Source organism: Pyrus communis, chromosome 15, assembly GCF_963583255.1.
Source record: "Pyrus communis chromosome 15, drPyrComm1.1, whole genome shotgun sequence".
Classification (NCBI taxonomy): Eukaryota; Viridiplantae; Streptophyta; class Magnoliopsida; order Rosales; family Rosaceae; genus Pyrus; species Pyrus communis.
Genome location: NC_084817.1, coordinates 9,766,587 through 9,787,981, shown reverse-complemented (window position 1 = coordinate 9,787,981; position 21,395 = coordinate 9,766,587). Strand labels below are relative to the sequence as shown.

Sequence of the window (21,395 nt, the reverse complement as noted above, 5' to 3'; positions counted from 1 at the left end):
TACTGTTCATTTTAACGAAAAATCACATTTTTTACACTAAAAAGTCAATTTTGGTACTATTTATTTTACCATTTATTTTGTCTTTGTTATTAAAACTCAAAGTTTTCATACCTTTTTCATTAGTTTTCCTATTTAAAAATGACATCTATTTATATGGAATTTAAACTTAGGAATTTGAGGTCCCAAAATCTGATTTTTTTTTTAATTCTAAATTTCTACGTTTATGAATCCAAATAAAGGAATTGATGCATGTCAATTTATAAATTCTGACTTTTGACAAAATTCTAAGTTTATTTCCTTCATCCAAACGTAGTGTTTTAACTTTAATCAAGTGGCATTGCACTTGCATAATAACTAAATATATGTACAACATAATCAATAATTACAATAACTTAAATGCCAAGAAAGGGAAAAAAAAAAAATTTTAAAAAGTAAAGTTCAAGTGGGTCATTGAGGGAAAACCTTAGGTTGAACTGGAACCCTAGATTTAATCTTGTTCAAAACACCATCAATTGCAAGATCAAAAGCATCCTTCTTAGCTCTCAATCCCATTGAGCTCCCATGCCTTCTATACATAACTCTTGGTATCATCTCCAACACCTTCTCCCTCATCCTCCTAAGCACATCCAAAACCCTAGTTTCCTTGAACACCACATCCTCCTTTGGTATAAACACCGAGAAGTCTCCGTACTGATCATCCTGCAAGTGCCACCCGTACTACGCTTTGGCAGACTAGTCCTCAAAGAATACGGGGATGCAGTCAGCCACAATGCTGTCAAATGTGGATCGCCTCGTCGGGGTGTCACCCGGAGGTTGCAGGCAGAAACTAGCTTGCAACATTGGCCTCATGAACCTAATTGGGTCATGCTCACATATCCCATGGGAGCAATCCACAATGTCACACAGCTTTATGTACTCAGCACCCCACTTCTAAACCTCCCAAAATTGTTGTTTGACGTTGCATTATTTGCTTTGGTGTTGTTTTTGCACTCGTTCCTGATACTCCTCCTAATGTTCGGATTATTTCCGACACTGCCGCCGCCAGCGGACATCATAAGCGTGGTGCGGTGGGACCGCCTAGCCTGTTGCAACCACGTCTCCAATAAGGACAAATTGGGCGAATGAAACGATGTTAGATAAGGCACATGATAAAACCCAGACGAACAAGGTCTCAACCTGCAAATGCAGTGATGGCTATGGCTAATAGATACAGGAAGAGGAAGAGAGAGTTGAGAGAATATACTATTAATTTTCAAATTAAATATCATTACAACTAATTTGGACTGGCATATATCCACGTGCCAGTACACGTTTTCCACACTACATGTAATGCCAATTAGACAGTTAACATACTAATCAAATGGACTCCCTTAAAGACCAAAGTTATCCCAATTGAGCCCAAATACAAAAGCCCCTTACAATTTGGCCCAAATTCCCTTACAATATCTTATTCCTTCGATCTAACAACCCCTGCACAATTCATAACACTAATTCGTAACAACACATCGTGCTCCTGCCATGGCCAGGCACGCGCCTCCACCGTCAGAGTGGTGACATTAAAAAACTGCGGCAATTCGAGCAGCGAAGTCCCCCAAAACGGCGGATCGTTCCCCAACGGCTGGTAGAAATCCATAGCGGGTTGGGCCAAAACCAAGAAATGGTCTTGTGCCTATACCAGGAAACTGGGTTGTCTCGGGTCAAAAATTCGAACAAATTAAGGCCCTGCTTGGAGCTAGAATTGTAATTGGGGCCGTAGAGATAGCGGAAGGCGTCGATGCCAGCGTAGTAGGGGAGGTAGAGGCGTCAGCAAATTGGGGATCTGAGGCGAGATATGGTATTCGAGCATCCGACGATGGAAAATAAGCTCCAGCATTAACGGGTCGATTCGGTACCAGCTGTGAGAAAGATTATGGGTTCTGGCTGAGGCCATTGTTGGCCAAGTGAGGGCAGAAGTCATTGAACAGAGCGTAGTCGGAGCAATTGGAGAGGAGATCCAGGTTGAAGGATGGGGGGAGTTGTCAGATGTGGATCCAACGGCCGGTGCAGTCGGAGTCGAATTGAGGATGGTCGAGATTGTTTCCGAGGATTTGGGCGAAGCATAGTCGGACGGTTGTGGTGGTGGTGGTGGAGAGGAAAAAGAGGAGGAAAGAGGTGGGGATTAGTAAAGTGGACTTGGAGGCCATTGATGGGGAGAGAGAAAGATGGAGAGGATGGAGAAAAATGGGGCTGTGTTATGAGGATGTTAGAATTTTTTTAAGTTTTGAAATGGTGTTGAAGTTTTAGGTAATTTTTTGATTTGTTTTGTTTTGACACTAGTTTTATCTTTCCATTAGTTTTGTTTTTTGTTTTGTTTATTAAAACTGCATTTTATTTTTTTATTTTTTTTGGGGTTGGAAAATGGAAATCCAACAAAAAAATAGAACAAATTGATTTTTTTTTTTTTTTAAGAGGTGACTAATTGGTGGCAGTTCATTTTTTTAAAAGCCAGAAAAGTTTACAAAAGTATTTTAGTTTTTTTTCTGATTACCATCGTGCTATTCACTAATGCTATAAATTGAACACATAACGTAATGTATGGAATACGGCCATAAGAGGAATTCCCCTACCACTAGCCATCATGTGGCAGTTAAGATCAAATTGTTTTTAACAAGAGAAAAACATGTGTGGAGAGAGATGATGAGGTGGTTTTTATAAATTGCACTAGCATATGGTACACACAAAGTGTGTGAGAAAATTTTTTATTTTTGTTTTTGAAATAGAAGGAGAGAGGAAGGGAGTGATAAAAAACGTGGGAGTGGAAAGTTATATATATATATATATATATATATATATATATATATATATATATATATATTAGGATTACATGTAGGTGAGGCTTTGAAAAAAAAAACAGCAAAATTTGGTTGTGTGAAATTACATTTCTACCCCATATTTCTCATTCACGTTCTATTTTAATTAGAGGGTTAAACTAGTAATTACATAGGATTTTGGTTGACAATGAGTATTTTATTTATTAGTGGAGATGAGTGTATGGGACGTGGGGTTTGACCCGTCTATGTCGGTGGGGTGTTGGGGGATAATGGCTCGGCTAATACGATGGCGTTCTGTGCATCGTGGGAATTTAAAGGCCCCGTTTCATTTTTTTTTTTCAAACCTATTTAACTTTATAGTTAATTAAAAAATGATAAGTATGAACAAAATATTCTGCTTATTTTAAAAATAGTTCTCCCTTTTTATTAAAAGTGGAGTTATTTTCAACAATGATAGGATCTATATTCTATAATATTACACATTATAAGCATTATGATTTTATATTTAGAGAATAAAGTAACCGTCACCACCTATCACCACAAGCACTAACCTTTCACCACTAGTGCTATTACTACCACCATTATTGCCAGCACTACCACAATCATAATCGGCCCCATTGCCACTTCAACCACAGTCACCATCACCCTCACTATTGCCACGACCATTGTTGACGCCACCATCACCACGACGACCACCACCATAGGCACAACCACCACTACTGTCACTATGGCCGCCCCTACCACCATTGTTACCTCTACATCCCAGCCACCACACCCCACCATCATTATCATTGTTACCACACCATTACCACTTCATTTTTGTTATTATATACAATTATCTTATTTTGACACTAAAATTTACTAAATACTTTCATATTACTTTTCATACTTACAGGAAATTTAAAAATACAGTTTGTTAAATACTCAATTGCTTATTTTATAGCTTATTATCCTTAAAAAAAAACAGCAACACAGTTTTAAAAAAAAAACCACAACAATTCTGAACTGGCCGTAAGTATTTCCGGCGCATTAAGTCACATTTTAACAGTTAACCAAACAAAAACCCGAGTTTGTAATGTTTTTGTTTGGATAAGGAAATGTTACTTGAACAACAAAACAAGTAGAAGCTTGGGTTTAATTGGAGCGTACATAAATGGATTGAATGTCCAATAATAATTAGAGTTTGGTGAAGGAACAATTCCAGTCGTATAAGAAATTGTGAGGCCTACTGTAAAGTGTAACCTTTAATTTTAAATGGATGGAGTTGAAATCAGACCTATTTGGAGAGTGTTGGAAATGCCATTACAACTTTATGATTTTCTTTCATTGATAAAATATGGAAGTATTTACAAAGTGAAACACGTACAACTTACAAAGGAGCTCATTCAATATTTGAGCAAAGAATAATGATACACCAAAAAGATAAGAGCATAACGTACGACGAAGAAAAAAACTAGTCCTGCGAGGTGGCAGAATATTCGAAAAGGAGGCGCTTCGACGGAGCAGACTGCAGGAGAACCCTCAAGCGGCTCGTAAGCTGGTAGATCAACGTCCATTGCATTGCCATCTCTGAGTCTTTCATTTGCCTAACAATCGAGGCCTGGTGGGAAAAAAAATCTTAAATGATCATTAACGTACTTTGAACGAAAAGAAGTTCACAATATCTGCGAAGTTTCTACGATTTGCATCAATGAAAGACCTTAAGGTGTCAATCAAATTTGAGAAGCAACAGAATTGAAAGTGGGTCAAAGAGTTTCGTTAAGATTACCTGAAGACGTTTCCCGAGTTGGACTTCAACTTCTGTACCAAAGGAAATATTACTGGCCAGGGATTTGAGAGGATCCACCGTAGGATCAACAGAAAGCAAACTAGGGATCTGCGGTGCATACACTAGCCTCCACCTTGCCTGCCCAAACTCACCCTTCCCTTCTATTCTTGGCATTAGTTTTTCCAGTGTCGTAGTGGCAAGCTTTTGGAATGCAAGCTGCCCATCGTTTTCCAATATGGACTCCGCCAGTTGACTTTCAAAGACTCTAGCAGCCTGTGCACACGGAAAAAATGCATCAGACGAAAGTGCCTGCAAGTGTGGGAAGTGAAAATTGACTTCCGCCAATATTGAAAGATAGTACCTCGGTCGGTGAGAGGGCATCCTGTTCCACAGAGCGAGTGGATGTCACCACCAGTTTGTCCTGCCAATTGCTGGCTCGACTTTGAATCCTGAATTGCCACTCCGAACCTACCAGAACTAAATCTAGCATAGGATCTAGTCCAATTTCAGGCTCAAATTTTGCAATATTCAGATGCTCTTGCTTGAGCCTCACCTGCAATTGGGAAGTTCATAAGACTAGCACAAGCCAAAAAACAGAGGAACCAATAAGCTTGAACTCCCCAAGAGAAGAAGAGATACTGTGGACTTCAAGAATATAAGAAATAAATTGACTCACCTGAGTTGCCACAAGATTCACGTCACCATTCTCAAAAGTTAAGACTCCTCTAGGTTGTATCAATTTGGGATGAGCCGGGCCATTTAACTCAAGCTCTCCACTGACTGCGAAATTGAGAATTAAAGGATAAACTACCCTCAATTCTGGTCCTAGAGCAAGCTTTAAATCACTAAGCTGAATATCTACGTTCGGTTTAATGTTCACTTGCTCCATCTCCTTTTCAGCTGGTTCAACTACCAATCCAGAAAGTAGAAGGTTAGATTCAGTAGAATTTGAGGTTTTCAGACATCAACTTTACCAACTGTGCATACAAAAAATGTTTGGTCTGATTCAGAGTATAATGGTCATAAGGTCACACAACGAATAAGACTAAAAGGCAGTGATGTTTACCTGAGGGTTGAGAGAATTTTGTCCTTGAAGCAGCAGGTTGGGAGCTGAAAAACCGTGAAACATACCTCGAGGCAACTGCTCGATCGACACCAGTAGCTAGAAGCCTAGACTCATTTGACACCAATCTATTAGAAGTAGCCCCACTACCCTTATCATGTGGTAGATATGCTTCACCATGGCTCAATTTAATATTTCCAGAGATGTTTGGTTGCAATATAGAACCAGTTATCTGCATCTGAGTGTCAACCTGGGCACTGCAATTTTACTCAACACATGAGTTTTCTTTGGGCAGCAAATAAAAGGAATATGCAGCTAAGACTACTAAAAAAATAACCCCAGGGAAATAAAACACTTCCAGAGAAAGGTTATCTCATTTCTTCTTTCTTCCGTTGTTCTTACTTTCTTGTTTTACATTTTTGGATTTGTACCACAAATAGAAAATTCAAAAGTAGCATCACCAAAAGCAAGAAATTCAAAGATTCTAACAAGCATATGAATCCAAAAGTTAACCTAGTTTATGATGCCAATGAACTTGGAGTTTTATTTATGATGAATTATTATAAGTACCTCAGAATATTCTTTGCCCGCACTTCCAGAACTTCACATTTCAAGTCAATTTTATCTCCAAGGGATGCTTCACTTGTTCTAAGGGGCAGGTTTCCTTTCACGAATAGTTTTCCCCTTCTGCTTACCCTACTCTCCAACGAAGTGATGCACAACCTATTCGATTTCACATGAACTGTGCCACCAAAGTTTGACAGTGGTTTCCAGAGAACTGGTGATGATATAGATGCCCTGTGGAATGATGCATACCCATCCAGCACCGGTTGTTCAACTGTGCCTCTGACCTATTTATATACAATCCTCAAAATTTTAAACACGGCCTTAAACCGAAACATAACAGAGCAATTTTTAGGGAAAAAGAAACAAAGTTTAACGAATCATATACAATAAAAAAAACTCCACGTTCACTTGACCCACCTGAAGCATGACGTCGGCATTGCCCTGAAGCCATTTAGCATAAGGCGATAAAGCAGTTAACAGCATCATGCCCCCATCTTTAACATCAGCATCTATTCTGACTTCCCCTACATCCAGTAGGTTCCAGTTTAAACCTTTGAGGCTTTCTGCTAATCGAGTATCCCAACCTTCTTCATTTCGCTCTCTTGAAAGTTTCTTTTCACTGGCATCATCTACAGATGCCCTACCTCTTTCTTTCACCCAGCCTTCCCAACTTGCTCGCCCTCTATCTTTCTCTAAATCTTCTTCCTCTAACATGTTATTCTGAACAAAAGTAACAGGAACACTTCCTTGAATGTGAACATGCCCAATTTGGATGATTGGCTCAAATTTTGCGTTGAACAGAAAACGACTGGTTGAAGTTAGAGAAGCAACAACTTCAGCTCGTCCAAGATCGATCCCCCCAATGGCACCATCCAGAAGCCTTACTTGCACATCACATTCTGGTTTTGCAAGATTCCCTCTGAGATCGCCTTCCATGTGCAATATACCCCTAATTGGTGCTAAAAACTTCCTTAAAGATTGAACCACATCAGTAGCAGAAGATTCAATCACCTGAATCACCGTCGGAACTAGACTAACAGGAAAATTTAGAACAGCAAAGTGAAGATTCGTTTTAGGCCCTAACAAAGTCCCATCTGCATGAATCGTAGCATTATCTTTCTGAATAAACATCTTTTCCAGGCGCAAACCATCATCATTGCTGTATGCACCAACTGCCAGAACTCGCTGAGTTTTGTAGGTACCCCACTCCCAATCCTCCCCATGAAAATCAAATTCTGCCTGACAAAAAGATACAATGATAAAACCAATTAGTAGAGGACAAAGCCTACAGGCCATGAACCAAAAGAGTAACCATGATAGCTACGTATTGCAGGTTAAACAGAATACGTAGCCACCATATTTCCTAAGTTGGACTAGCAAAAACAAGAAAAAGTTTATGCTTATTTCTCAGGGGGAGGTAGCTTTTACTTCAGCTGTAGACAGAACTAGGATTATCAAGAACCAATGTTCAAGTGGTCACCAACTTGTTATGCGAGAGCACAGGAAAACCTCATTCTATTACTATTATTTGTCTACCAACATCCAATTGTCCAAAAAATGATTATACATATTTTACAATTTAGATATTGATAAATGAATTCTCAACATGCAAAGATGTTTGATATTTGAACCGTGAAGGAATTGGAAAGATACCATGGTATCCCCATTGCCACCACCACTAGCATCAAGAGAGCCATGCCATCTACCTCTAAGCTCTGTTAAACCTGGAAGATTTAAGTCTTCTAGAATAACTTCATTTGATGGAGTATAATGTCCCCGTATAACCTGAAATAATGGATAACCAACAGTCAAAAATACATAATGTCCCCCGCTTATCTCATTACGAAAAACAGAAAAAAAAACTATATCAAGGCATCAAATCCCAAAGTCATGTCCACCAGCATCAAGTAATATAGCTTCAAAAGGGAAATTGACATATGGTGTTTCATCCAAAAAGTACCTCGAGTAGTTCTTTAAGACTTTCAGTATATAATCCCACAGACTGCAAACTCTGAATAAAGAGATCCTGCATGCAAATTTCACACAAAAAAGTAGAGTGAGTTTTTCATTAAACTGCTTGTCAATTGATGTTTTTGGCTCGACTGAAAAGTCGATAATTACTATATGTACTTATTTCCAACTTATTTCAATGGAATACAACCTTTGACCTAGAATGAACAGCAGGATCTGTACTTCGAGAAACAAGTCTGGCTAGGGGAAGCATCTCAGCAACCTCAGCTCTGGGAACTTCCAGTCTCATTCTCCACCTTCCCATAGAAGATATGACACTTCCCAGATGCCCAGCCATTGCCCTTTCCAACAAGCCACCCTTTTCCTTTCCAGCAGGGTTGCGGTCTCGTGAGCCTGGCAACACATATTCACCCTGAAGCTCATAACGGCTATTGCTTTGCTCCAGGACCGTTTTCTCAACAGTGATCTGTATAATAGTTTATTAACAAGTACCAATGTTAGGCATGTCATGCAAAAAAATTTAGTTGTGATAATAAGAAAGTAACACCACATCAAGCCCTAAAATAAGTGAAGAAAAAGTTTATTGTTTTTCAATGTGTTGATACAAATTCATCCCAAAAGATTTTGGCCAAGCTCCATAAGGTAAGGCATCTTTCACTATTGTAAATCTAAACTAAAGGATTGAAACAAGAAGCTTGAACCTCCTGGTGTTTAGTTGATATATCAGAGTTGAATATATCTAAAGAATCTGTGGGCATTTATGGGATATTAACTAATGCAAAGGCTGCAAGAGAAGCAAGAACAGTTCGACTAAGCTAGAGGAAGACACAGATAACCATCAAGTAGGGAAAGCTTGAGAAAAGTATGCATCACGATCGTGGCATGAAATCAGCAACCCTTGTGACAAAAAGAAGATAAATCATAATAATAGCAGAAGCCACATTTACAACAGAAAATATGTGAGGGGAAAGAAGACAATCTTCTCAATAAAATTCTCAGCAATGAATCCACAAGGGCAGATGAAAAGTACAAAAGCCAGAAGTACTCACAACATCTCCACTCCATCGAGCAGCGACATCAAGGGCTTCACCTAGCACTCCACTGAATTTCGGTCGAAGTACAGATAGCAGTCCATGACCTCTTCGTTTCTGAAAATTAAGTTGAATTTCTGCCTGAAACCAAATAACCAGCTAAACATTTTAGAACTGAAAAGCAACTGACTAGAAACAACTTCTATCAACTTATGAAGCTTCAACTAAATTATGATTTTTCTTCAAAAATTGAAAAAAAAAAAACAAAATTATGATTTCCCTCAACACCACAACCTAGTTAAAATGAACAAATAGATAGAAAAAATTAAAAAAGAAAAGAGAAAATAATCAGTGGCATTATTATCCAGAATGCCTAAGGAAAAAGATGTGGAAAGAGTCATTTCAGGGTTTATTTTACCTACTTTTCTCTTCTGCATACGAGAATTTCCTTGAACTGATGATTAAAGATAATGCGGTAAACAAGATACTTAAATTACATCCCAAGTTTCTTAAGAAAAAATTTGGCCTTATAACAATAGAAATAAACATATATGCCCGTTCTTCCTTTTATTTTTTAAGGCTTTGTTAGGATAAACATATATGTAATCAAACGTTTGTGCAAGTCTCTGAACCATTCTTGACAGCCATCTCATAATGGTCGAAAGTGCACTCATGATGAATAAGGAAGGAGAAGATATGGGAACAGAAAACATTTAAATCTAGAATGCTTGCTCGCTTGCCTTCTGTATTGTTCCACGAAGTGAGGCCAACTCCAACTCATCCAGTGGTAACTGACGTATCTATAACCAATGCCAAGAAAAAAAAAGGAAGAGTACACAATTTCTTATGAATAAGCTCAATTAACAAGAATTAAAATAGTAAGCAAAGAATATTCTACAGAAATACATGTACCTCCAAACTAGCAGAATGAAATGGCTGGAAGCAAATGTTTGCTTTTAGTTGCCCTTTTTGAAGCAAAAAAGATAACAACTGTCCACTTGGGGAATTATCTTCATTATTAGGCTTCAACGGCCCAACAAACTCCACTACAAGACTTTCATCTGGCCTACCAGTGGCATCCAACTGCCAGAAAAATGTTGTATTTCAGAAGAAACTATAAGAAACAAGATTAGAAAATAATAGGGCATCAACATAGTTGATCAATGCACCAAGTCTAACTCTTCCTTTAGCCATATCTAATTACATAGGTGTAGGTCTCAATAACGACAGCATAGATCTTAAAATCCCTAACTGAATCAATTATCATGATTTCCATTTCCCAGAGCGTAGGAATGCGAAAATATGCAGCAGAAACATGTGTCCAAATGCTTGACTCAGGCATGGGCATGCCAAAGGCAATCTAATCAATTTCAAACTTGAGAAATTGGCCCTCCAAATCTTTAGCATGCCATTTAAGAATAAAGTTACAAAGAACTTCCATGATAAGAAGGAATATAATTATAAAGCTTAGAACCAGTTATGCTCTACAATGCAAAATGTCATGAATCCAAAACCAATAATAAAAATATGACGAGCCAACATGTTAATTTCAAAAATTAGATTGGCAAAATTGAGGACAAGACCAGCTTAATATCATCAACGCAATTCCAAGATAAACTAGATGTGAAAGGCATTAAGGTTATTTTCCTTACCTTGATATACTCAGGTGACAAGCTCAATGATCCAGCCAACTGAGGCGCCAACATCAACTGATTCAATCTAAGACCAGAAATCGAAACCTCTCCAACAAGACTGTCTGTCTTTTCTTTATATGTCATTGCCACAGGGAGCTTATTTCTATCTAGACCAAAATCTTCTCCATTTTCAAAACTGCAAGGCTTTACAACCTTGCCTTGAAACTTGATCTTGCCTGTTGCTTTTAAATGCATTGGTTTCGGAGAATCGAAGGTATAAGGAGATACCACGTTAAAAAACTCAAAACTACGCATACGCAAATCCAAGTCAATTCCCTCAACAACAAATGGCATGGTACTCTTTCCATAACCATCTTTTCTGTGCAAGCAGATTTTGTCAGTGTAAGATGTTTGAACTTTCGATGACAAATCAAAAGCAGCAGATGAGGAATTAACAGTAATGGAATCGTGTGAAATTATGATATCTCCTCTAGCATCGCTGAAGGACCCTTCAGCATTTGGAGCTGTCCATTTAATGTCAAACCTCCTACATTAAGAAAAAATAATACAAAAAATAAATCAGGAAAATATGTGAGTGAACCTGAAGAACGATTAACCTTGAATGCAGATTATCATCAGCATAATTTGATAACAACCACAACAAAAAGCAGATGAAGCAAATAAGCAGCATGAATAGTTATTGATCAACAGTTAAGAGGGACACGTGAATCTTACGGTCTCAAAAGTGAACCAGAAAGTTTTGTCTCTCCATTTAAAACCCCTAATTTGAGTGGCATTAGTTGAAGATACCCAGGTACATATCGATGCAGAATTTTATCAAAACACATACTTCCAGAGAAATTCACATCCATTGATGTATCATCAACTTCACCCTGTGCGTAACATCATAAAATTAATTTTCAAATAGAAATGTTAGAGTGCTGAGTGCTACATCATCACCAAGATTTATATTTAACAAGAAAGCTAAAGTAGCATTATAGGTTGAAGATAGTTTTAAGAAAAAATTCCCCTTAAAAATAGAAACAAAATGGTAATACGCATGCTCTAGTTACCAAATAATCACCTCAGTGAGAAAGAGAGACCTAGCTTGCTAGTATAACGACTCAGTAATATGAATCGAGAAAAACTGGCCACAATTTTCAACAAAAACAAAAGTGCATACCTCTGGGCAAATCCATGCATTCCCTGCCCCTCGAATTTCACCGCCATCTACAAGACTAGCTCTTATTCCATACAAATCAGCAACCTATAGAAAATACAGTATAAGCTTACAAGGGTATAGATACAGTGGCATGAGATGAAGAATCATCACACAATTTTGGACATACACATTTAGTTGCTTCTCAAAAACTTACACAGCTATCAGTGTTAAAAGTGAAATTAGCCGATACACATGAAAATGGTACACGATCAAATGCTGCTACTGCACCGGCTTCTTTACTTTTCAAAACTGCTTCAGATGCAGAGGACGGAGGAAAATCAGTAACTGAATGAGATATCCTTCTAGAGACCATTCCACTTCCCACAAATATAGGTGCATCCAGTGGACCTTGACAGTTAAACACAGCAGTCACTGAACCAGCCAGCTACATGGGGAAAATTCAAAGAGATGTGTCAATATGACGTATATAACCTTTCCTATTATCACTGCATTCTTTCTTGTGTGAAGTAAGAAACTAATGCACCCAACATTATTACATGGAATTTGGAAAAATAATAGTAGGGAGTGACTTGTACAAATGGCTAATAAAAGTATTTGAGAGAATTCATTAAAAATGTAATCAAACTTTAAAATAAAGGAATATATGTATATAAGCACCTAAGATTTTAAGATGCAGATAATATGATTTGTATCAAATTACTAGCCGAAATCTGCACTTCATTGGCCAGTGTATGAGACTCATACAGAGTCTTTTAAAAGAATTCTATTTCATTTAACTATGATTAACCTAAGGCTGTCGTGCTATTTTCAATAAATGTTTTACAACCCCTAATTATCACATGCGAGCAGGCACTCTCACATAGATAATGTGTTGATATAGGTTCAAAGGAAAGTGCCAGTTTCATATCCATGTCAAAGTGTAGCACTTCCGTCTATGTTTGGATCTTCCCTTCTAAATGAGAAGTCATAGGTTCTACCGTCTACACATGGTGGGACCAGGGAGAAGCTAGCATCTACACTACAGCTTAGTATTTCCATTTTATCACACAGGAAAAAAGAAAAAGACAGGTACATGCGAACAGACAATCAGATGCAACACACACAACATACACAACACACACATACCGGAAACAAGAGAGGTTTCATCTTGAAAGTTCTCATCAGGGAATTTACTTCCACGCAAGAAACCTGGAGATAGAAAAATTGGTATGAAAAGAATTCGAACTGGATGCAGTATTATTAAGAAAACAAAAAGGAAACCAAATAAGACATTTTGTGCTGCCAGTTCAAGCTCAAATTAACTGCTTTCAAGCTCAAATTAACTGCCTGTTACCAAACTCAATCCAAGATGCATCTTCAAGAATATACCTGACACATAAGATGAAACTCTCCTTCCTCAGGATGAATGCCAAAATCACCAGAAGCTTCCAAGGGAACATCACCAAACCAGCCACTTGCATTGTGTAAGAATATCCGTTGGCCACGGAAACATAAGCTTGCTGAAATATCCTGCATAAAAGAAACGCATGGATTTTAAGAAAAGTCCATGGGGTACTTGGAGCTCACATAAGATTTGGCGCAAAACCGAGCACAGTGGCATTCTAGGATTCAATAGCCGACCCATGGGATAAAGCTTAAACCCCACCCCCCAACAAACCATCTCCAACCAATGGGCTAAAATAAGCCATGGCAAGAAAATATATCTCTGGGCTAGATTCCCCCCAAGATTTCAGCCCGGCTTAAATTATTCTAGACCCACCAAACTGTCGTATTTCATACATTATTTTTATTTTTACTTATAATCTAATGGCTATGATCATATGAGATCAAATCTAATGGTAAAAAAAGATTTGATGGCCCAAAATTAAATCTAACGCCTAAATAATTTAAGAAAATAATTTAAATCAAATTTAACTTAAAACTTTATAAATACCTATGTATTTGTATGATTTTTAATTACTTATCAGAATTTAAATATTTTTAAATTAAAATTTTCATAAAAATAAATTAGGATAATTTACATAAATTTTATTTTTAAAAAATTTCTGAAAGAAAAGTTAGGCTAAAATCATTATTTAATAGTCTCGGGCTAAAATTTTAAGCCATAAGACCATCTCCAATTGTGACGATCTGTCCCAATTTAATATATATTTTATTCCCGAGTATGTTAAGTGACAATATTGCCCTTGTTGGCTTAGCAACGTGGATGTACATATGCAGTTCTAAATTAATTTCCTCACAATTGTAATTAGATTGTACTCGACGTCACGAGCGCGCTGACGCAAGTTAGGGCCGAATCAGAGTCGTAACAAGGAAGTTACGAACGTATAGAGCGTAAACAGGCCAAAATAAGAAACCAATCACCATAATTCCTATTTCCTTGGACTCAATTAGGTATTTGGGCTATTATCTGATCCGGACCAATTAAAATTAATCCTCTTTCTCGCTCTCTCACGGCAGCCCAATCAGGGCTTACTATTTTCTTCTTCTTCCCATCAGGAGGACACACACGCACGTACACACTTTCTCCCCTCTTCTCGAGCCTTCTTTCTCTTTCTTTTGTCTGCACCGTGACACCCACATACACCATCATCATCAAACTCACACGGATCGAGTCTTTGGAAACCACCATCATCCTCCTCTCGACCTCACGAACTCAACCATACCCTTAGCTTATCGAACAGACGACAGGAACTTGAGAAACCAAAAGCTCCGGCGAGAGTAAAGTTTGCTCCGACGCAATCCCGGCGAGGTTTCGCAATTTTAAGGCTTGGGAAGGTGTTCACCCAACTTTCCTAACCCTTTGAAGTAGTTTTGGAGTGAAGTGGACGTTGGTATAGATGAGTTCGAAGAGTTGCAGAGTTGGCCAGATTTTCCAAGGAATTTTCCGATCGTTTTCCGTTGGATTTTGAACTTCTATTAGGTACGAATGTGTTCTACTCTTCAAGACCTTCAAATCCATATAAATTTCATGGATTTTGGTTGAGAAATGACAAAGTTATAAGCTTTAGAAAATTTTCCAAAAACCAGCGAGTGCAGACGACGGAGTGACCGGAGAAGAAGGGGAATATTCTGTTAACTTTAACGGAATATTCTAACGACGTCAAGAACCGTCAGTTACATTTAACGGAATATTCCTAACAGCGTCAGTCACACAAACAGCATGTGTATTCGCATAGCCGACGTGTGTGGTTGTGCCTGCGCATGGCCGGCGCGTGAAGATGTGTCCGGTGTCCAAAAAAATTTCTAAAAATATGTGTTCATACTGTCGAGTAGATCACGTTGGTATATTCAAACACCCCATTTGAGCAAGATATGAGACGTTATTCCTAAGTTTTGTATATCTACTTTATAATTAACGTAAAATTAGTTATTTCGCATATAGGTGAGACGTACCCTGAGGACGAGCGTGGACAAGCGAGATTAGGGGGCTACGATCCTGCTACTTATCAGTGAGTGGACATTTGCCATGTCGTAAATGAGTAGCATTTTAAGTATTGCATTGATATGAAATGAGAATTATATTGTTTGATGCTGAGGAGGCTTAGGTAAGCTTCAGGTGAGTATATGGTGATGGTATTGGTGTTATGCATAGATGCATATAGAATGCTCATCATCGCTACACCTCGGTATCAGTGCTCCCGCCTCGGGCCAAGGCATAGCCTTCGCATAATTGTTCACCTCCCGCACGGCACGCTTACCTTGGATCCAAGTCTGGTGCCAGCCTGTCGTACAGACCACAATAGGTGGTTCTGACTCATAGGTGACCCACGATTTATTGCATAGCCTTCACTTGATCATAGCACTGAGCGTACATATTTATACCCAGCTTGTCGTACAGGTCACATTAGGTGATTCCAACTCGTGTGCTAGCCTAGATTGATGGGCTATAACAAGTCACGATAGGTGACTCTGGCTGGCATGTTACTTTATATTGATTTCACACCTGGCTTACATACTTTAGTGTTGAAACATTATGACATGGCATATCTCGGTTTTCACTACCTTGAGTATTGGTTTTCATATCTATATAGTATTATGTTCTAGGAACTATACGGGTTTTACGGAGAGGGGTTACTATGTTTAGAAAAGATAAATGTGTTTTCAAATGCTTTGTTTTTGCACACTCACCCTTCTGTTTTGCGCCCCTCCAAGTTCTAGGTAGCCGTTCATATTTGTGGCTCACGAGGACTTCCAGGTGGTTCTGATGATCTTCTAAATAAGTGTAGAGATCTTCTCCTTGTTTTGTGTAATTAGTACTTTGTCTACTCGACTGCACTTGTGATACCTATGCTCTGAAACGTTTGTAGCTTGACTTGGTCACTTCCACACACTTCGTATTATCTCTAGTATAGATAAGTTTTAGTTGGTTTTAATTTATTCACATTTTCTTATTATCATATTCACTTCTATTGCACACTTGGCTACGTCACCCTCACGTGACGGCCAGCACGCCATGACTCCGGTCAGGGTATGTCACCAACCCTTCTGGCCTAAAATTTTAGCCCCAGATTATTAAAGAATGAATTTAGGCTAATTTTTTTCTTAAAGTAACTTTTTTAAAAGAAAAAATTATGTAGACTATCCTAATTTAATTTTATGAACATTTTAACCTAAAAATATTTAGATTCTGACAAATGCTAAAAAATCACTAACCGACACCATAAAACTCATTAAAAACTATGAAAAAATATGAAACACATAAAAGATTTTTTTTTAATTACTTTAGCCGTTAGATATAAATTTATCAAATTAAATCTTAACCGTTGGATTCAATGAATTTATAAATATAAAACTAAATAAATGGTGGGCCAACCCCACTAATCCTAGGCTTGTTTTAGGTTTTAGGTCCAATTTTAAACTTGGGTTGGGTAGGCTTTATCATTGTTGTTGTTGTTGTTCAAGAAACACATGGCACTGGACAATAACAACTTTTTAGATTTCAAGGACACCATGACAGACAATGCGCATGAGGGATGGTTTCAAGTTTCAACCATAAACCTATTGCATGTTTTGAGAACCATAGAGCTATAACGTTTTGCATATTATGTGCTGTTAGAAACAGTAACATGCAAGACGACAAGTATGATTATAAAAGACCAAAGCCCTAGTAAATCAAGTGCAAAATGCTTTACAACACACTCCATTAAATTCATAACTATTTGGACAGATTCAGTTTTTCATGATATATTGGAACCGGAAGTAGTTCCCTTTTTTAGGCGATCTACCAAGTCTATTTGCAGGGAGAAGGAACATCTACCGCAAAAAGCATATTGTATCCATATAGGTTCAACAAAAGAAACAAAAACGTATAACGGGACATACAGAAAATGATGAAGGCGCGCCGATTGTTTGAAAAGCCAACCCTGTCACATCAAGCTGTCCATGAAGATTAGGAAATGTTTCTCCACTTGACATGCACAAGTGAACCTGAAATAGTGAAAGTACATATATATCTCAAAACAAACAAAATAAAATCTCACAATGAACTTTTATTTCTCCTACGTAATGTCAAATGAAAAAATACAGTTGAAATGTGACATCCCGTGATTTCAGATGCACAGAATTTTATATAACCTTAGAAAACAGAAACAATATAACCCATTCAGAGGCATAAACTGGAGATGTGCCACCATAAAATTTTATAATAGAAAGCAATAAAGTACACATTTAAGTTCGAGAAGCACCTCACCAGTGGCTCTTCCTCTGGACCAAATTATTGGAATTTCTAAGATCCTTTCAAAAAGCTGCAGAAGAAGAGACAACCAGCACACAAGACACGTGAACCAACTTTGTGGCCTCAGATTGGAAATACAAAGGTGTTTGTAATCTTAATTATGTGTCATATTTTATTTTGTAGTGTTTCCCTTACCGGAACAAACAAGTTGGCAACTTTTAAGTTGGCATGCCATTTCTGTTCAACAATGTCAACAAAAACATCTGTAGACAACCAGCCGCCATCTTCAGATATGTTATCAGACCTCCACACCTTACAGTTTCCACTAACTTGTACGTGAACTTGGCCATAGTGATTTTGAAACTTCACATGTCCATCGACATTCTCCATCTCTCTATAAACATTTTATAAAAATCATAAATGCTCAACTTAATGCAAAATTTATCTTGTTATAAACTTTTTCTTGCACAAGACAATGCATTACCATTATTCACAGAAAAGTGGAAACATCTTAAAAGATAAGTGATTCTAATTCGTATGGTTAGACCTCTATCTGATATGTCAAAATCCCAACACCAACAAGGTTTTCTAGATAAAACTCAGCACAATGGTTAAAGGAAAGCTAGCATCTACAACAAAGTAAATCATATTATGACAAGTCAGCAAGAGAATTATGTTACTACAAAGAGTAAAACAAGAAAATGTATAACAGAAGTGTCTCTACCGAGGTTCCCTGTCGCCATATGCAAGTAGCATCAATGTTCCTCCTTTGAAATGAACAGAATCTAGTGTAACTGGAAGCATCTTCTCAATGCCTTCAGACTGCCCAACACCGACCCCGTCAACAAGTTCTGCAACAATATCTTCAACTCTGGGGCCCACACTAGACGTCAGCTTTTGAATGGGTCCAGAGAGAAAGGCTAATGGCTTTCCTGCAAATGAGGGAAAACCTAATTTCAGGCTTAGGGGCCAGATAGGAACTTGATTGTATGTCGCAAAATTTGAAGTCTGCAGCGTCTGACCTCTTTGCCTCTCTGATATCTCAGTAAATGGGAAAATTTTACTGGACGTCCCATCTCCATTAGACCTATCGAAAGTCATAGGAAGCGGATCATCCATGAAATTAGAACTATTTAAATGACTGTTGACATTCTCATTTTCTTTAAGAGGATAGTCTGCTGAATCTCCATAATGATTTCCATTGTGGTTGTCCTCTCTTACAGTTTTTTCACCAATACTTGTGATGGAAGCATCAGCATTAGTATCAACCACATTGTTCAACAAATAGGTGTCAAGGTTCATCACATCATAACCTCCGGATGACTGTAAAGGCTCGTCAGACTTCCGATGAGATAGATCCTGAAAATATGCAAGTGCCCTTGCTGCACTGTACCCAAGAATTCTTCTTTTGGCAGTAATACCGGATGCAGAGATATCACTCCCATAACCCTTCCTTTTAAATTTGTGCTTTTTAGGCCCCTTTATCACTCTGGACCAAAATTTAAGCCCTGACCCAGGAATTTTGACACCCAACGATTTCTCCAAATCTGCATGCTTTATTTCATAATCAACGCCTGTGTCCATGCAATGATCCCTCCAGTGCATCTTTTCATCCATGCATGGAAATGACTCAGAACTTGTTAAATCTACTAAATGGCTATCACCTTCCTTTGAGTCATTGCCATTTGAAGGACTGGAACCCTTGTCAGAAACAATGTAACCCATCTCTGCAGCTTTTTTTGCCGCTTCATCTCTTTCTCTTTCCCAGCAAGCAGCCGCTTCTTCTCTAGAAAGCCTTCGGATTTTGGTTCGATGATCAATTCCTTCTTCGTTAGATAAGTGCCTCTGTAGACCACCTTCAATTGAGGGTATCCCTAACCAAGTATAATCCTTCTTTTGTGCAACCAAGACCGTCGGATGCGACAAAACTGCATCAATCACAATCCTTCCCCTCCTAAGACTTGCAAAAGGATGAAGCCGAAGTTTCATAGATGGGACCTCACCACAAGAAAATTCCTCATTATGAGGCCCAATTGAACAAGAGTCCAGTGTGATGCTCAAAGGCGATAACCTCCGAACCTTACCAAAAACAACTTCGCGCTCAACATATTCACTGAGTACTGAACAAACAGAAGGCAAAAGCTTGGCTTCAATAAAATCCTTGGTTTTGGATTGCCCGTACCATACCAATAAGCACACCCCAGATATGACGGCCAAAAGTACAGAGCACCTAATTAAAAGTAACCCCTCTTCCAACAGAGGAGACAGAGACCTCACCAGAGCCTTGCTTCGAGAAAAGGGCTCTTTAACACATTGCACCTTCATCCCATTTTTTAACTCAAAGGTTCGCCTTAATAATTCCACATTTTTTCCCCAAAAATGTGAAACTTTAATTGCTTGAGAAATCCAATAGTTCTGCTTTTCACATACACACCTACGAGCAGCCCTTTTTCCCATACGCCCTCTGTCCCAATAAATGAAATTTCCATTGTTTCTACCAATTAAAGAGCCGTGAAGTGAAACCCCAATAAATGGGCAGAGGAGTTTACTGCTCATTATCTTCCCTTAAGCAACAACATCCAATTGCAAGTCATTGGCCAGGGACCAAGAAGCAGCTCTTAGTCCCCTAACAAATCAGAAAATCACGATGCGACTAGACATTTGAACCCTACGGGAACAGATGTTGATATTGAATCAATAATCCACACCAAACCCAGAACAATCATCAAATGGATATAATGTAAAAGATACAATAACGGACTTAGAACCACCGAAAGCTAATTTTTACGAAGCACCAATGGACAATTCAGTTGTTATCAGAGCAATACTAAGACATGGCACACAAGATTTTCCTACTAAACAATCTGTCAATCACAGTTATAAATCATTATTCAACAAAACATACATACTGTATCAATTTCCTTCTCGAACACCCGAAAAGCTCCTCAAAATTGCTAATTTTACTCCGATTAATTCGCTAATTGAAAAAAAAAAAAAAAAAAAAAAGAGCCCTAAAACTGCTTGTCACTCTGACTCAGAGGAGCAGCAGAGAGACAATAGCCTAGAGGTAACAGAGCTAATCTGAATCCAAACTTGTTGTTTCTCTGCTGGTTTCGAACCCGAAAACACACAATTATTCATAAGATTCCAATACTTTCGAAACAATTTTCATTTTTCGGAAACAAAACGTGCTAGTTTGAAGAAATTAGAACCTGGAGTGCCGAAATGGAGCATTTCACAGGTACTGCTTGCTTCTGCGGGATTCAATCTTGAGCGAGACACAGAGAGAGAGAGAGAGAGAGAGAGGAGAGAATGAGAAGGTTTGCTCGAATCGCCGGTTTGTTTGTGTTTACTTCTGCTTGCTGCTACTTCTACATGGTGAACGAGTGACGACAACTTGGGAGGAAAAGGGGTTTTTTTTTTTTTTTTTTGTGCGACGGAAATGCCACGTGGACCACCGGGAATGTCAGAAATGACCTTATATAGCGATAGCGTACCAGCCTGAGCAAGAACAATGTGGATCAATCAAGACTCCCTCCCTTTCAAGTCTCATCTCATCCATTTGTTTACCAATCAATGATTCTTTTTTAAAAGGAAATTATTATTAGCATTCCAAAAATCTCATTGTACACTCCAAACTTTTTATATTAGGAAAGAAAAATACAATTGTGAGGAGTGTAGAATGAGATTT

At 38.3% G+C, this 21,395-nt stretch overlaps 1 protein-coding gene and 1 pseudogene across 2 annotated transcripts; both read right to left on the bottom strand.

The window, feature by feature from the left end:
• Window positions 1-447: 447 nt before the first annotated feature.
• On the bottom strand, window positions 448-2,196 carry LOC137718343 (probable xyloglucan galactosyltransferase GT19; annotated as a pseudogene).
• Window positions 2,197-4,100: 1,904 nt separating this feature from the next.
• Window positions 4,101-21,061, bottom strand: LOC137717359 (protein TIC236, chloroplastic). 2 transcript variants are annotated; one of them, XM_068456694.1, is made up of 25 exons: window positions 20,917-21,061; window positions 18,727-20,372; window positions 18,429-18,636; window positions 17,900-18,098; window positions 17,715-17,774; window positions 17,353-17,457; window positions 13,396-13,536; window positions 13,153-13,215; window positions 12,221-12,451; window positions 12,028-12,111; window positions 11,580-11,737; window positions 10,863-11,391; window positions 10,123-10,293; window positions 9,951-10,010; window positions 9,229-9,351; window positions 8,370-8,645; window positions 8,169-8,234; window positions 7,862-7,993; window positions 6,626-7,447; window positions 6,212-6,492; window positions 5,645-5,898; window positions 5,255-5,487; window positions 4,940-5,131; window positions 4,579-4,851; window positions 4,101-4,410 (listed from the first exon to the last, which is right to left on the bottom strand). In XM_068456694.1, the coding sequence occupies exons 2-25, from the start codon at window positions 20,258-20,260 to the stop codon at window positions 4,264-4,266; spliced, it is 6,342 nt and encodes a 2,113-aa protein (XP_068312795.1). In that variant the 5' UTR covers window positions 20,261-20,372; window positions 20,917-21,061; the 3' UTR covers window positions 4,101-4,263. The 2 variants fall into 2 exon arrangements, with proteins under 2 accessions (XP_068312795.1, XP_068312794.1); XM_068456693.1 differs by having other exon boundaries at window positions 18,429-20,372.
• Between the last annotated feature and the right edge of the window lie 334 nt (window positions 21,062-21,395).